The following is a 15,879-nucleotide window of genomic DNA, read 5'->3' as shown; positions in this document are numbered from 1 at the left end:
CGGATCTCGCGACGGCTGGCCGCCCGCGCGCGCGCGCGCGCGCGCGCCGCGCGCAAGGCATCCTGGGACATGTAGTTTGCTCTGGGGATGGCTGCGGCACCCGGAAAATACGTGAGGAAAAGGTGACGTACACGGGGGTCACCGGGACGGAGAGACTTTGCCGCGCCCCCTTCCAACCCCGTAGGGCTGATGCTTGCTTGTGTTCTTCTAGGGGAGACGCTCGGTGTGCCCACAGTGGCGGCTGGGCGTGGCTGACCGACGAAGACTACATCTCCCATGAGGCAGCGCGCACCATAACAGCCCTCCAACCCCCCCCCCCCACCCACCCAGCGGGCGCCGGAGCATTGTGGGATTGGATGAGTCTCAAGATGGACAACCGGGATGTTGCAGGTAACAGCCCCCGCCTCCCCACCCCCGGGCGTCCGCCGGGCTCGGCGGGGCTGCGCGGCGCGGGTCGCCCGCCCGGCGGGGCCGGCCAGCCCGGGGACCCCGGCACCCGCCGCCGGGCGGCTGCGTGCCCCTCTCTGCCCCCCCGGCCCCCCGGCCGCTGGCCGCCCCGCCCGGCTCCGGTTTACCTCAGGACGCCCCGGGTTTTTTTCCGGAAAGATCGCTCAGCCGCGATTGTCCGGCGCCTGTTTTCAAATCATTAGCTCGCGCGGCCTCGGCGAGCTCGGTTCTCGAGGGAAGCAGAGCCGCCGAGCGGCCGCCTCGCCCCTCTGGAGGCGGAGAGAGCCCGGCGTGACCGGCTCGCCCCACCCCGGCGCACGCCGCCGGGCTCCCCCAGCCCGCTCCCGGACGGTTTGCCCCTCCCAGCCTCCCCCCGCAGCGGGTGGGTCGTGCACCCTGCCTGCCGCCCCGGGCACCCGGGGCGGGCGCCCCACGCAGCCCTGCCCTCCGCGCGCGCGGCCCCGCCGGCTCAGGTCAGCGGGGAACAAATGGACGTCCAGACTGTGAAGTGAGGGGGGTTGCAGGCTGCAGGCTGTGCTTCGGGGTGCTCAGAGAGTGTTCCCGCCCCCCAAAGGGCCTGAGACAGGAATCAGGCTTGTACAAATGAAAATAGAACTATGTGGTTGGTGTTGGCTCACCAACTACTCCCTACTCACCTGGCTACTCAGGAGGCTGAGCGTTTATGGTTCGAAGCCAGCCCTGGGCAGGAACATCCATGACCTTTTTTTTGGTCCAATTAACCACCAAAAATCTGGAAATAGAGCTGCTGCTCAAGGGATAGAGTGCCAGTATTGAGCAAAAGCAGCCTGAGGGACAGCACCCAGGTCCCGCCATTGGGATGAGCGCTTTGCACAAACGCGCAGACACGCTGAGTGAAATGGAGCTAGGGTGGCGTCTTGGGAGGAACTGGGGAGCAAAGCCTGGAAAATCAGCTTTTAGAATTTGGAATTTAGCCTGTGTCCCACTGGGAGCCTTTGGGGTGTCTTCTGTCTCGCCTGCCCTCATCTTTTTGCTCTTTGCTTGCAATGCTCACTGCCTCTGGTCACTTGTCAGCATCCCAAACTTTTTCGTGTAAAATGCAGGTTCCTGCCATGCTCTGCCTTGGCTGGTTGCTTCATCCACACTGGTGCTTGGTGGTCCTCAGACGCCCAGGCGCTGTCCCTTCTTGGCCTGTCCAGGTCCCTGTCCATCTGACTGTCCCAGTACTCCAGCTCCAGCTTAAATGTCTACCTTACTAGTGTTTTGTTTCATTTCTTTAAAAAAAACCAAAAATTCTTAGGTGGTACTGGGTTCAAACTCAGGGCCTTGTGCTTGCTTGGTGGGCAGTCTTACCCCTTGAGCCACACCTCAAGCACACTAATAATTCTTTTTCTTGGTCTGCTCTCCTGGAATAGGTATTGTTGTCTAAGTCTCCCATGTTTTTGTTTTTGTTTTTTTTGGGGGGCGGGCAGGATTTAGGTCCTGGTGTTCCCAGCCTCGTGCTCTCTTGTAGTGTTTCTGCTCAAGGCTGGTGCTTTGTCACTTAAACCGCAACTTCACTTCCAGCTTTTTGCTGGTTAATTAGAGGCAAGGGTGTGTTAGATTTATTTTTCTGAGCTACCAGTGCCCAGCTTAATCACACTTACACACACACACACACACACACACACCTTTTTTTTTAAATCTTAATCTTTCGTTGTTATTATAAAGATCATGATGTTCAGCGCGGTTCCAGTAATCCCACCTCATTTCCAGCAAAGCTCTTGTTTATCAATCTTCCTTTTTGTTGTTGTTGGGCCATCCAGTTTCCCCCTGGTGGACGGGCTCCATTGCTGCGGGACTGTGGCCAAGTGGGGGACATCATGGGTGGGAGGATGGAGTGGCGCAGAGCTTCTGAGAGGAAGGGGAGAGGAGACCAGAGGGAGACCCAGAGGGGTTAGAGACAGGATTCACCCTTCCTAGGGCCAGCCTCCCATTGGCCTGCCTCCTCATAATCTACTCAGCCATGAACTCATTCAGGATCAACCCAAGGATGAGAGCCCATGGCTCACACCTGGCATCCTGGTATTCAGGATGCTGAGATCTGAGAGGGTGATGGTTCAAAGGCAGGCTGAGCAGGAAAGTCCATGAGACTTATCTCCAAATAACCAGCCAAAAGCAGGAAGTGGTGCTGTGGCTCACGTGCTAGCGCTGTAGCCTTGTGTGAAAAAGCTCAGGCACAGGGCCTCAGTCTTGACGGCAGGCCCCAGGACCGGCGTGCGCACACACTGCTGCACACGATCAGCTCTCTGTTGTCCCCCTTCTAGCCGGGGAACCCAGTCTTCAACACAGGAGCTGTTCTGACCTGTTTCTTTCCATCCCCAGGAAAGGCCAACCGCTGGTTCGGGGTTGCGCCCCCAAAGTCTGGAAAGATGGGCTTGAACGTCCTTTATCAGGAGGAGCTCATCGCTCAGAAGAAGCGAGAAATTGAAGCCAAAATGGAGCAGAAAGCCAAACAGGATCAGATGGCCAGCCCGCCACCCCCCCATCCTGGAGAGTGAGTGCCCCTGGGCCTGGGTTCTTAGCTGGGCACCGGCAAAGGGGGGGGCTTGTGACCAGGGTCTGCCACTGCCTCCACCTGGCCCCGGCCTGAGGCTGTGTGGTGGGTGAGGAGTAGGAGCCCAGATGTAGGGCTGCCTGCTCTTGTTCAATTATTCACTGCTTTCAGCCGTGCTTCACCCCAGGCCTGTGCCCTAAGGCTGCAATCTCACCATCTGCTCCGCAGAGGGATGGCCCCTTCCTCCGAGTCTGAAGTGTCACTGTGTTGTTTTTTGTCTGTGGTGTTGGAGATGGAATGGAGGACCTTTCTAGTGTTAAGCATGTGCTCTACCACTGAGTTACAGATTCCACCTCTGTATGTGCGTGTGTTGGTCCCAGGACTTGAACTCAGGGCCTGGGTGCTGTCCTTGAGCTCTTTGTACGCAAGGCTGGGACTCTACCACTTGAGCCATAGCTCCGGGTTTTTGAATGGTTAATTGGAGATAAGAGTCTCACAAGGACTTTTCTGCCTGGGCTGGCTTTGAACTGTGACCCTCAGTTTTCAGTCTCCTGAGTAGCTAGGATTACAGGCGTGAGCCACCAGCGCTTGGCTTTGTTTGTTTGTTTTTTAGAAGTAGAATCTTACTGTATCTACTGGGACTTCTGGACTCCAGCAGTCCCCTGGCCTCAGGTCCCCACATCGCTGTAAATACAAGAGCCAGAAGTACAACCTGCAAACAACATAAAGTTGTTTTAACCAAACACATTGACTCATGCCTGTAATCCCATCTACTTGGGAAGCTGATCTCGAGGATTGTAATTGGAGGCCAGGTAGGAGAAAAACATTTGGGAAACCCTATCTCAAGCATTAAAAAAGGCAAGTGGTAGTATGGGTATGTGGGAAGCATAAATCAGAGGAATGAGGTCTAGGCTGGGCCAAGCATAAAGGAGGCTCAATTCAAAAACTACCTAAAAAAAAAACAACTAAAAAAGGGCCTGGGAATATGGCTCAAGTGGTTTCGTTTAGCACCTGCCCAACAAGTCCAAGGCCCCAAATCCAAATGAAACATTCTTTGCAAATAAAAAGGCAGAGAGAATAAAGGTAATAATAATAATAGTAGTAAACACCCCAGTTTCCTGTAGTTACCCCAAGAGATTGTTTAGGAAGCATTTGATGGAATTACAGTCACACATAGATAAAGATACTCCCAGGCCAGGCCTGGTGGCCACACCTGTAATCCCAGCCCTCAGTGAGTTTGAGGCCAGCCTGGACTGCATCTGCAGGACTCTGGATCAAAAACCAGGAAGACACGCAGGTTCTGCCCGAGAGGAGGATCGGGCACCCGGCAGGCAGGACGAAGCCGGGCCGTTGGTGAAGTGGCGGCGGGAGGACAGGCACCGATGTGTGGGAGGAGAAGGGAGCCATCTTGGGGGCTGATGTTCAGGAGGTTGGGGTTCCGACGTCCACGCGCCGGTCGAGGCTGTCCCCTCAAGTGGGGACCACATGCGCAGCTGGCTCACCCTCTTCCCATCTTGTTCTAGAATGGCAAAGGCACACCATTCTTCCTGCATTTCCAACAAGTTTGCCAACGACGGCAGCTTCCTGCAGCAGTTTCTGAAGCTGCAGAAGGCCCAGACAAGCCCCGGTGAGCGCACCCCGCCCTCCCCGCCCGCGCTGGGCCCAAGCCACCGTCCCGGGGCGCCTGTGTTTATATGTGGGCAGGGACTGGGGACAGAGGGTCCTGTGGGCTCTGCTCAGTCTCCCTCTGAAAGACGTGTCAAAGCACATGGTATAGGGGCTGGGAAGGTGGCTTAGTGGTGGCGTGCTTACCTAGCATGTGTGAAGCCCCGGGTTCCATTCCTCAGCACCACTTGTATAGAAAAGGCTGGAAGTGGTGCTGTGGCTCAAAGTGGTAGAGTGTTAGTCTTGAGCACAAGAAGCTCAGGGACAGTGCCCAGGTCCTGAATTCAAGCACACACACACATGCGCGCGCGCGCGCGCGCCCTGCACACCCACCCCTGCAAGGCGGCTCTGGCTCTGGGCAGGGCCACGAGGTGGCAGCACAGGCTCACACACGGCTTGCCCGCTCCTATCCTGCGTGCTCTGGCTACCGGGGCTGGTGGGGCTGGCAGGGACCCTCACCATCCTCGGGGCTCCCCGCTGCTAGGGGCGGGCGGCCTTGGGGTGGAGACTGAGTCACAGTAAAATCTGCCCAGGAAAGGCAGGCACCGTGGCCTTTACCCATGGGCTGGAAACGGATGGTTGGGGGCCGCCCCACCCCCAGGAGCCCACAGCGCAGGGGAGCAGACGTACTGAAGGGGATCCCTCTTTATTCCGTCCCAAGACCCACCCCCCAGCGCGCCCCGCAGTGCTCCCCCGCCCAGCACGGCGCGGCGGCCTCTGCTGCTCAGCAAGCGGCCCAGCCTGGGGCTGGGCACCCCGGGCCCCACCAGGAGCTACTCGCACGCCAAGCAGCTGCCCGTGGCCCAGCGCCCAAGCATCTTCCAGTCCCCCGATGATGACGACGACGACGATGATGAGGAGCAGTGGCTGGAGATCAAAGGTAAGGGACAGCGCCGCCCTCCCCCCTCCCGCCCCGCCAGCCAGGGGGCGGGCGCCGGGGGCGGACTTGGCGCGGTGGGAACCCCCCTCCGCAGCCAGACCCTTGCCTGGCACATCCTGACAGCGGGACGGGGGCTCGAGGCCTTCCGGTGACTGAGGTGGGGTTCTCCCAAAGCATGTGGAAGAAGTGGGGGGGACGGGGAGGGGAGGAAAGCAAGGCGTAGAACACCGCTTCCGCCCTGTGCTTCCTGGCAGCCCAGACAAGAGAATAACAGTCGTTAGGCCAGGCACCAGTTGACAGGAATTTCTCCCTTGAGGCTCATCAGCGCATGGTCCCTGTGGCAGCTGACACGAGCCACCTTGGAACCAGGCCAGTGAGGTGTGCCCAAGTAGCTTCCGTGTGGCTCCAACCACTCAGGAAAACACACTGCCCAGGGGCTGTGCTCGTGCAAAGGCCCTGGGGCGCCCAGCGCGCCACCGCCAAAGGGCACCACCAGATGGCGGCAGAAGCACATGCTGTCACTCGTGGACCCTAGGACTCCTGGAGGTGGGGCTGGCCGGGGACCCCAGATGCCTGGTCCTGGCAGCTAGTGAGGGGGAGCCCCGACCCCCAGGGCACTGCTGCAGTAAGCCCCACGTCAGTTCAGAGCCATGTTTTCAGAGAACTTGCCATCTCTGAAGGCTCCAGCACACTGAAAGCTGCGAAGTAGGAGGGGTTTCTGCCCCCCCCATAGTACTGGGGAACCCCTGTGTGTCAGTGCAGTGTCTCCTCAAGACGCTGCCACCCGCGCCCTGTGCGTGGGGGGCGGCGGCCGGCACGTCTCACGCTCTTCTCCCCACCCCTCTGTCGTTGTGGTCCGTAGAGAGAGTGCCTGTATCTGTGGGGTATGTGAGTTGAGCCCCAGTACTGACAGCCTCCTTAAAGTTTCACCCCCAGAGGGAGCCGAGACTCGGAAAGTGATAGAGAAATTGGCCCGCTTTGTGGCGGAAGGAGGCCCCGAGTTAGAGAAAGTAGCTATGGAGGACTACAAGGAGAACCCCGCATTTGCGTAAGTACTGGGGGGACGTGCGTGTGTCCCACGGCTGGGCCTGGGGCGCTGTACCCCCAGCCACGCTGCGCCCCAGTGTGGCCCGCCTCTGCCCGGCCACCCCACCAGCACTTGCTGAGGTTTAGCTCCGGGGCTCAGACCGGCCTCGAACTCGAGGTCCTCAGACAGGTGCCTTTAGCACATTGGTGTCCCACCAGGGGTCCCGGGGACACCCTGAGGCCCGCGCGCTTGTGCGTGGCTGGGGCCCCCTCAGGCCGTCCCGCAGCTCATCTCTCCGCACCTGTTTCTTCTCTCCGTGCCCCCCCCCCACCCCCCGCACAGGTTTTTGCACGATAAGAACAGCAGGGAATTCCTGTACTACAGGAAGAAGGTGGCCGAGATTAGAAAGGAGGCGCAGAAGCCACAGGCCGCCTTGCAGAGAGGTGAGCGGCAGGGGTGGTTCTGGGAGGGCAGCTCCGAAGCGGAGTTGGGGTCCCTGGAGCGTCTCCACAAGCATGATGGATGCCCCCACCTCAGCTCTGGGTGGGGAGGGATGGGCGTGGTCCTCGATCCAGGCGGGCGGGTGGGAGGTGGCACCATGGTGTCCGCGGACTCAGGGGCGGGACAGGTCTCAGTGGGCCCCGTGGGGAGCCTTTAAGCCATGGCTGGTAGGGATGGCCAGGCCCCAGCCACGTGGTGTGGGCAGCGGGGGCCTGAGGCTGGGGCCTGCCACCCCCTCCTCGGCACAGGAGGCCAAGCCCCCGCCCCATGTGGCCTATCCCCATGTCCTGCCCCCAGCCAGCTGGGGGGCCCGGCCCCTGCGGGGGGTAGGGGTGGCGGCGTGGTGGCGCGCAGTTCCATGCAGTAACCAGATTCCCGTTTGCCTGTTTCTCTTTGTATTCTCCTAATCGGCCCGCTCACTCGTGCGTGGGGCTCTTAGCAGGCGTTAGGCTGTGGGGTGTGGTGAGTTGCGCTCAGTACTGACAGCCTGCTTAAAGTTTCACCCCCAGAGGACGAAGAGACCAAGAACCTTGCAGAAAAACTGGCCAGGTTCATAGCAGATGGGGGTCCCGAGGTCGAGACCATCGCCCTCCAGAACAACCGTGACAACCAGGCCTTCAGGTGAGCGGGGTGACCCCGCCGCCACCCGAGGACGGGCCCCAGTCCCCGTGCCAGCCAGGCCTGCTCCAACGGGCTCCCATCGGGTGTGTCCGGGGGTCCCCCCATGCACTAGGAGGACAGAGAGTGTGGACGGCACAGGAAGGACGGCACCAGGGAGGGGGGTGGCCAGGGACCCCAGCTTGAGGACCGCAGCCGCGTTCCCCTGCTTGTTTGCCCGTCGCACAGCTCAGCTTCTGGGTGCCAGGGATGGGTGCTGCCCCAGGCCGGTGGGGGCTGCAGCCAGGCGGGGTGCCAGGGCCCTGGCCCCGAGAGACGCAGGTTGCTGCTCCTGGAGCACAGAGCAGGGCTAGGCCCGCGCCCGCCAGGCGGCGGTGGGGACGACTGGGAATCCCAGCGCACTGGCGCTGCCTAGCCGAGACCCCGTCTGGGGGAAACAGGGCTGGGGCTGCTGGGCTGTGGAGACACTCAGTCCTGGGTTCCATTCCCGACTCCACACACCGTCCTCCTGACTCAGTCTCCCCGATAGCCAGGCAGCACATGGGTTCTGCAGCCACCTTCCAAGATTCGCAACACAACTTGGTAGTTTTTTGTTTTTTGTTTTCTTTTTTTTTTTTTGGCCGGTCGTGGGGCCTGAACTCTGGGCCTGGGCGCTGTCTCTCAGCTCTTCAGCTCAAGGCCAGCGCTCTACCACTTGAGCCACAGCACCACTTCCAGCTTTTTTGTTTTTGCTTATGTGATGCTGAGGAATGGAACCCAGGGCCTCAGGTATGCAAGGCAAGCGCTCTACCACTGAGCCACCTTCCCAGCCCTAATTTTGTTTTTTTTTTGCTGTTGTCTTTTTTCCATTCCTGGGATTTAACTCAGGGCCTGTATGCTGTTCCTGAGCCACTTTGTGCTCAAGGCTAGTGCTTTACCACTCGAGCCATGGTGCCACTTCCCTTTGATAGTTTCTTTATAGATCATTTTTTTTCCCCTGTGTGTGTGCATACACTAGGGCTTATACTCAGGGCCTAGACAACGTCCCTGAGCTTTTTCACTCAAGGTTGGAGCTCTGCCTCCTGGACCAAAGCTCCACTCTCAGCCTTTTGATGGTTAATGGAAAACAAGAATCTCATGGACTTCACTGTCTAAACTGGCTTCAAACCAACATCATCAGACGCATCCGCTTTGCTGGTCGCTGGGGTTACAGCTGAGCTGTCACCATTTTCCTTTTTTCTTTTTTCGCCAGTCCTGGGCCTTGAACGCAGCCTGGTGCTGGCGCTGAGCTGCTTTCCACTCGAGGCTAGCACTCTACCACTTGAGCCACAGCGCCCTTTCTGGCTTTTTCTGTGTATGTGGTGCTGAGGAATCAAACCCAGGGCTTCATACATGCTGAGCCACCTTCCCTACCCCCCCCCCCCAAAGCAAAGCGGAGCCAGCCGCCCGAGGCCTGTGCCCAGCCTGTGCCCGACTGACCGCCTGCTGCCGCTCTCCTCCACAGCTTCCTTTATGAACCCAACAGCCAGGCGCACAAATACTACCGGCAAAAGCTGGAGGAGTTCCGCAAAGCCAAGGCGGGCCCCGCAGGCGCCCCCGACCCCAGCCTCAAGCGCAAGTCCCCCCCCAAGGCCTCCTTGGGGCCTTCGCCGCTGGCCATCACCTGCCCCGCCTCGTCGGCCCCCTCGCCCGCCGTCACCCCCACAGCCGCCCTCCCCGGGAAGCCCGCCCCCACCCCCACGGTGAAGAGGAGGCGGAAGAGCCGCTGGGGGCCCGCGGAGGACAAGGTGGAGCTGCCGCCCGCAGAGCTGGCGCAGCGGGACGCGGACGCCTCCCCCTCCCCCCTGTCAGGTGGGCCCACCCCCGCCCCGCGTGTCTGTCTGTCCTTCCCCGCCTCGGCTCCCCCGGGACTGTCCCTTCCAGGGCATTCGGTAGGGCAGCCCTGAGGTCCAGGCTCCTGACCAGAGCGGGCTGCAGGCCCCGCCTGGGGTCCTCACTGCAGGGAGGCTGGGATTGGGAGGTTGGAGGCGAGTCCAGGCAGACCAGCTCTGAGCCCGCCTCCATCGAGAGAGGTCCTGAGATGCAGCCCTCGGCCCCAGTCCCCAAGTGAGGACAGGAGACTCACCCCCCTCCAGAAAGTGCCCCGGGAGGAGCTCATTTAGTCTAGGTTTTGTTAGGTTTTACAAGTAGCAGGGTTTGAACTCTGGGGTTTGCTTTTGGTAGGCAGGTGTTATACTGCTTGAGCCACGCCTCCAGTCCTTTTTGCTCTGGCTATTCAGGTAGGGTCTCAGATTTCCCCTTGGAGGCCTCCTCCTCAGGCCTCCCCTGTGGCTAGGGTGAACAGCGCCTCAGGCTGGCCCTGCACCTGGCCACGCGGCCATGCTGGTGACCATCCCTCACAGCTAATGATGTCGTGCCTTATAGCTCGCAGCAGTGCCGAGGTTTGAGCTCAGGCCCCATGCCCGCTCAGCGGGCGCGCTTGTCACGTCGCCGTCGCCCAGCTTGGCTCTTCGCTGGTTGCCTCCAGTACCACTGGGAAAGATGGGTCTCTCTCTTCTCTTTTCTCCCCGGCTTCCTGGGGTGCACCCCTGGCCTCATGCATGCAGGTGCTTTGCCCGCGCACCAACCTCGAGCCTCTGGGTTTGCATGGAGGCAGCGCCCACCCACGGGCTCCCTGTGGAGGGGCCGGCCCAGCGCCAGTTCCCTCACACCCTGCGCCTTCCCCTGGGACCCCGAGAAGCAACCATGGGACGTGTGTCTTTCATTTGTATGTTTATCTGGTGCCAGCCCTCGGGCTTGGACTCGGGGCCTGGCGCTGTCCCTGAGCGCTTCTGCCCAAGGCGGTCACTCTCCCACTTGAACCACAGCTCCACTTCCCATTTTCTGGTAGTTTATTGGAGATAAGAGTCTCATGGACTTTCCTGCCCGGGCTGGCTTTGAACCTCAAACCTCAGATCTCAGCCTCCTGAGTAGCTAGGACAGGCGTGAGGCACGGGTGCCGGCCCCTGCAGCTGATTTTGAAGCTGCCCCACCCGCAGTAAGCTGGAGGACTGTTCCTTCCCATCCCGCAGGGCCCGCTGCTCCCCGCCAGCCGCTCCCCTGGTGGGGAGACCACCCCCTGGGGGTGCTTGTTTGCTTCCTTCCGACACCCAGATGGGGCGGATTCACGCGGCTCGCGCCAGACGAGTTCCCGAGCTGATGCCAAATTAAATGTCAGCAGCTCTGCGTGCGTCTGGCTCGTGTGGGGAGCCCACGCCGCGCCCCGCCCCGGAGCGTTGTGTGCAATGTGCAATCTGTTGGCGACAGCCTCCTCCTGGGACGCGGTGTGCTTGAACACCGTCAGGCCCCTCACGACCACCTAGCCGCTGCCGTGGGCTCTGTGTGTGCCCCCAGCCACTCCCACGGTGGGGCACGGCAGACGGGCGCATGCGCAGGGTGCCTGCGCAGGTCCCAGCCCGAGACCCCCAGAACGGGCCGGGCTGAGCGGGCGCCACGCTCACCCCGTCTCCTCACTCTGCAGTGCAGGACCTCAAGGGGCTCGGCTACGAGAAGGGGAAGCCGGTGGGGCTGGTGGGCGTCACCGAGCTCTCAGACGCCCAGAAGAAGCAGCTGAAGGAGCAGCAGGAGGTGCCGCCACGGCCCGGCCCTGGCCCCAGCCCGCCCCATCCCTAATCCGGGTCCCCTGTCAGCCACACGCCTCTCCGCAGCCTCCAGCAGGGCTGGGGCCAGGGGCCTTGGGGTGGTCACTGCCCGGTACCCGCTCCCGTAGGGTGGACCCTGTGAGACAGAGTCCCTGAGGGTTTTCTCTGAGGGTTGGGGGCCGGGGTTGGGTGAGGCCGCACCGCCATGGCTCAGGTGTCCGGCCCACGCCCCCAGATGCAGCAGATGTACGACATGATCATGCAGCACAAGCGCGCCATGCAGGACATGCAGCTGCTGTGGGAGCGCGCGCTGCAGCAGCACCAGCACGGCTACGACAGCGACGAGGAGGTGGACAGCGAGCTGGGCACCTGGGAGCACCAACTGCGGCGCATGGAGATGGACAAGACCCGCGGTGCGGGGGTGGGGGGGAGAGGGGGAGGGGAGGGGGAGGGGCGGGGAGACGGGGGAGGGGGAGGAGGGCGGGGAGAGCCCCCAGCTCCTCCTCCCCGGCCTTGGCGCTCACCTCACCCTCCCTCTGGCAGAGTGGGCTGAGCAGCTGACCAAGATGGGCCGTGGCAAGCACTTCATCGGGGACTTCCTGCCGCCCGACGAGCTGGAAAAGTTCATGGAGACCTTCAAGGCCCTGAAGGTGAGCGGAGGCCCCGTGCCCCTCGGCCTCGGCCACCCGCCCAGCCAGGGTGCTGGTGGCAGACGCCGTCTGTACCAGGAACCGGCAGCTGGCAGCGAGCTGCTGTGGTTTGGAGCCAGTTCCCCGGGGCAGGCCGGGGCCGGGCAAGCACTGCCTGGACTCTGCAGGGGCAGGGGCGTCACACCCCAGCCGCCTTCTGAGGGGCATAGAAGCCAGTACCCCTGCACCCTCCCAGTGTGGCCCCTGACCAGGCCTGGTGCTCTACACTCTCCAGTCTCCCGGCTACTCTGGAGGCTGAGGCTGGGAGCTCACTTGAACCCAGGAGTTCAAGGCCAGCCTGGGCCACACGCATCTCATCTCAAAAACAAAGCCAGGGCTGGGAAGGTGGCTCAGTGGTAGAGCGCTTGCCTAGCCTGCATGAGGCCCTGGGTTCCATTCCTCCATACCACACACACAGAAAAAGCCAAAAGTGGTGCTGTGGCTCAAGTGGTAGAGTGCTAGCCTTGAGCAAAAGCAGCTCGGGGTCAGTGCCAGGCCTGGGTTCAAGCCCCAGGACTGGCAAACAAACAAAAGCAAAACAAAAAAAAATCGCCATCACACAGGACAGGCCTGCCCCTCTTACCCTGCCCACTAGGGCGCTCAGCCCCCGGGCCCCAGAGGACAAAGAACTGGGTCCACCCTGAGGACCCTGGCCTCGGGGGAGCGGGGCACGTGCCCCGCTGGTGCCTCATGGAGCGGCCAGGGGCAGGGGGGTAGGTCTGGGCTGGGGTTGGCAGCCCCTGAGACCCCCCCACGTCCATCCGTCCCCCCGCAGGAGGGCCGAGAGCCGGACTACTCAGAGTACAAGGAGTTCAAGCTGACCGTGGAGAACATCGGCTACCAGATGCTGATGAGGATGGGCTGGAAGGAGGGCGAGGGGCTGGGCTCCGAGGGCCAGGGCGTCAAGAACCCCGTCAGCAAGTGAGCGCGCGCCGCCCCGGCTCTGGGGTGCCACACCCCGCGGCAGCCCGCGCCCCTCCTGCGCGCCCCCGCGTGCTGTCCTCGCGTTGTGCCCCCCCCCCCCCCCCGCGGCCCCCGGGGCGCATGCGCTCACGCCCCTCCTGCGCGCCCCCCGCGTGCTGTCCTCGCGTTGTGTTCCCCCCCCCCCCCCGCGGGCCCCCGGGGCGCATGCGCTCACGCCCCTCCTGCGCGCCCCCGCGTGCTGTCCTCGCGTTGCCCCCCCCCCCCCCCCCCGGGCTCCCGGGGCGCATGCGCTCACGCCCCTCCTGCGCGCCCCCCGCGTGCTGTCCTCGCGTTGCCCCCCCCCTGGGCCCCCGGGGCGCATGCGCTCACGCCCCTCCTGCGCGCCCCCCGCGTGCTGTCCTCGCGTTGTGTTCCCCCCCCCCCCCCCCGGGCTCCCGGGGCGCATGCGCTCACGCCCCTCCTGCGCGCCCCCGCGTGCTGTCCTCGCGTTGCCCCCCCCCCGGGCTCCCGGGGCGCATGCGCTCACGCCGTTCCCTCCGCAGAGGGACCACCGCCGTGGACGGCGCGGGCTTCGGCATCGACCGGCCGGCCGAGCTGTCCAAGGAGGACGACGAGTACGAGGCCTTCCGCAAGCGCATGATGCTGGCCTACCGCTTCCGGCCCAACCCGCTGGTGCGTGCGCCCGCCCCGCGTGCCCCCCCCCCCCGCGCCCGCCCCGCGCGCCCCCCCCGCGCCCGCCCCGCGCGCCCCCCCCCGCGCGCCCGCCCCGCGCGCCCCCCCCCGCGCCCGCCCCGCGCCCGCCCCGCGCGCCCCCCCCGCCGCGCCCGCCCCCCGCGCCCGCCCCGCGCCCGCCCCGCGCCCGCCCCGCGCGCCCCCCCCCCGCGCCCGCCCCGCGCGCCCCCCCCCCGCGCCCGCCCCGCGCCCGCCCCGCGCGCCCCCCCCCCCGCGCCCGCCCCGCGCGCCCCCCCCCGCGCCCGCCCCGCGCGCCCCCCCCGCGCCCGCCCCGCGCCCGCCCCGCGCGCCCCCCCCCCCGCGCCCGCCCCGCGCGCCCCCCCCCGCGCCCGCCCCGCGCGCCCCCCCGTGCCCGCCCCGCGCGCCCCCCCCCCGCGCCCGCCCCGCGCGCCCCCCCCCGCGCCCGCCCCGCGCGTCCCCCCCCGCGCCCGCCCCCCGCGCCCGCCCCGCGCGCCCCCCCCCCCCCCCCCCCGCGCGTCCCCACTGACACTCCTCCCTCCCACAGAACAACCCCCGGCGGCCGTACTACTGAGCGTGGCGTCCCCGTGCGTGGAACTGTCCTGCATCTCCACGCGCCATTCCAAGCATTAAAGTCCCAGTGCTCACCGCCCCGCGTCCGCGTGTCCCGTGGTCACTGCGCTGGACAGCGCCTTGAGGGCGGGGGGGGGGGGGGGCGGGGAGGGTCCCGGCTCAGCCTGGGGAGTGGACAGCCTTTCCTCGGGGTCCTGGGCCCCCAGGCAGGGCCAGCATGGGTTTCTGGGCATCTTCCTGTGGGCGCTCTGCCGTCGTCGTCGGGGGGCGGGGCGGGGCAGGGCGGCCATGTCCTCCCGCTGCCGGGCCCTCGGCAAGTGGGGTGCGCATGAGGTGGCCCGTGCCAGGTGCCCTTACCCGAAGCCCGGGGCCCCACCGGAGTTTGCAGCTCAGAAAATGGGACCGGGCCAGGTGCCAGCCCGGCGTCCTCTCCACCGAGGCCCTGGAGCCGCGCCAGGCCAGCCGCGGGACTTTACCCGGGAGGGGGAGGGGCGCAGGCCGTGCCAGCGCCCCGCCCACAGCCCCGGCCAGAAGTGGGGGCACAGACAGCGGGCGCCAGGGGGCGCGGGCTGAGCCCAGCGCCTGAGACCCAGTGTCCCAGGGGGCTGTGGAGGGAGCCCGGGGACCCTTGCAGCCCTGGCCAGCCACACCTGCACCCCAGGAGTCAGCTAGGATATCCCAATCAGCGCTGCGCACCCTGGGTGGGCCTCGAGCCCGCGCAGGACCAACCTGGGGAAGCCACGAGTCCCCCATCCACCAGGGCTCACCCCCGAGGCTGCTGGAGCGAGGGAGGAGCTCCCCCACACTCAACCCAAGACCCCCACGGCCTTCGCCCGGGGCTGCTGGGGCGGGGGCTCCCCCACACTCAACCCAAGACCCCCACGGCCTTCACCTGGACTTCCACCCAGCAACGTGTCTGTTACCCTGACCTGGCTCCCTGCTGCCTGCACGTGCCCCCCCCCCCCCCCCCCGTCCCCCTCCCAGCCCTGCACCGTCCCCTGTGGTCCCAGCCCCCCCCCCGTCCCCCTCCCAGCCCTGCACCGTCCCCTGTGGGTCCAGCCCCCCCCCCGTGCCCCTCCCAGCCCCCCCCCGTCCCCTGTGGTCCCAGCCCCCCCCCCGTCCCCTGTGGTCCCAGCCCCCCCCGTCCCCTGTGGTCCCAGCCCCCCCCGTCCCCTGTGGTCCCAGCCCCCCCCCCCCCGTCCCCTGTGGTCCCAGCCCCCCCCCGTCCCCCTCCCAGCCCCCCCCCCGTCCCCTGTGGTCCCAGCCCCGCCCCGTCCCCTGTGGTCCCAGCCCCCCCCCCCGTCCCCTGTGGTCCCAGCCCCCCCCGTCCCCTGTGGTCCCAGCCCCCCCCCCGTCCCCTGTGGTCCCAGGCCCCCCCCCCCGTCCCCTGTGGTCCCAGCCCCCCCCCCGTCCCCTGTGGTCCCAGTCCCCACCGTGTCCCCACCAGCTGCCTGGCCCAGATCCCATGTACCCCCATTGTTGCCCTGAGGCCTGGGTGGAGGGAGGGCGAAGGCCACGGTGCAGAGGCCTGGGGGCCGCCGATTCCAGACTCCCTGTGTGTCATTGCCCATCCGGCATTCGACAAAAAGGGAAACCGAGGCCGGGCAGCCAGGTGCTCCATGGTGGCTGAGGCGGGGCCTCCCTGGGCGTGAGGATGACCTTTGTGCGGGGCGGGCCCGCGGCATGCACCCAGGTCTGCCACGGGGCCGGAGCCCCAGCTGCAGCCCGCG

General features: G+C 64.8%; 1 protein-coding gene across 2 annotated transcripts; it reads left to right on the top strand.

The window, feature by feature from the left end:
• Positions 1 to 335: 335 nt before the first annotated feature.
• Sugp1 (SURP and G-patch domain containing 1) lies at positions 336 to 14,231 on the top strand. 2 transcript variants are annotated; one of them, XM_042671177.1, is made up of 14 exons: positions 336 to 390; positions 2,791 to 2,962; positions 4,486 to 4,589; positions 5,289 to 5,507; positions 6,444 to 6,555; positions 6,877 to 6,977; positions 7,533 to 7,656; positions 9,137 to 9,483; positions 11,153 to 11,259; positions 11,509 to 11,686; positions 11,817 to 11,923; positions 12,738 to 12,883; positions 13,429 to 13,558; positions 14,124 to 14,231. In XM_042671177.1, the coding sequence occupies exons 1-14, from the start codon at positions 357 to 359 to the stop codon at positions 14,148 to 14,150; spliced, it is 1,908 nt and encodes a 635-aa protein (XP_042527111.1). In that variant the 5' UTR covers positions 336 to 356; the 3' UTR covers positions 14,151 to 14,231. The 2 variants fall into 2 exon arrangements, with proteins under 2 accessions (XP_042527111.1, XP_042527110.1); XM_042671176.1 differs by having other exon boundaries at positions 6,432 to 6,555.
• Positions 14,232 to 15,879: the final 1,648 nt, after the last annotated feature.

The sequence above is a fragment of the Dipodomys spectabilis genome, unplaced genomic scaffold, assembly GCF_019054845.1.
Source record: "Dipodomys spectabilis isolate Male_0828 unplaced genomic scaffold, ASM1905484v1 ptg000609l, whole genome shotgun sequence".
In the NCBI taxonomy this organism is placed as follows: Eukaryota; Metazoa; Chordata; class Mammalia; order Rodentia; family Heteromyidae; genus Dipodomys; species Dipodomys spectabilis.
The sequence above is the reverse complement of the archived record's forward strand: the minus strand, read 5'-3'. Positions and strand labels throughout refer to the sequence as shown.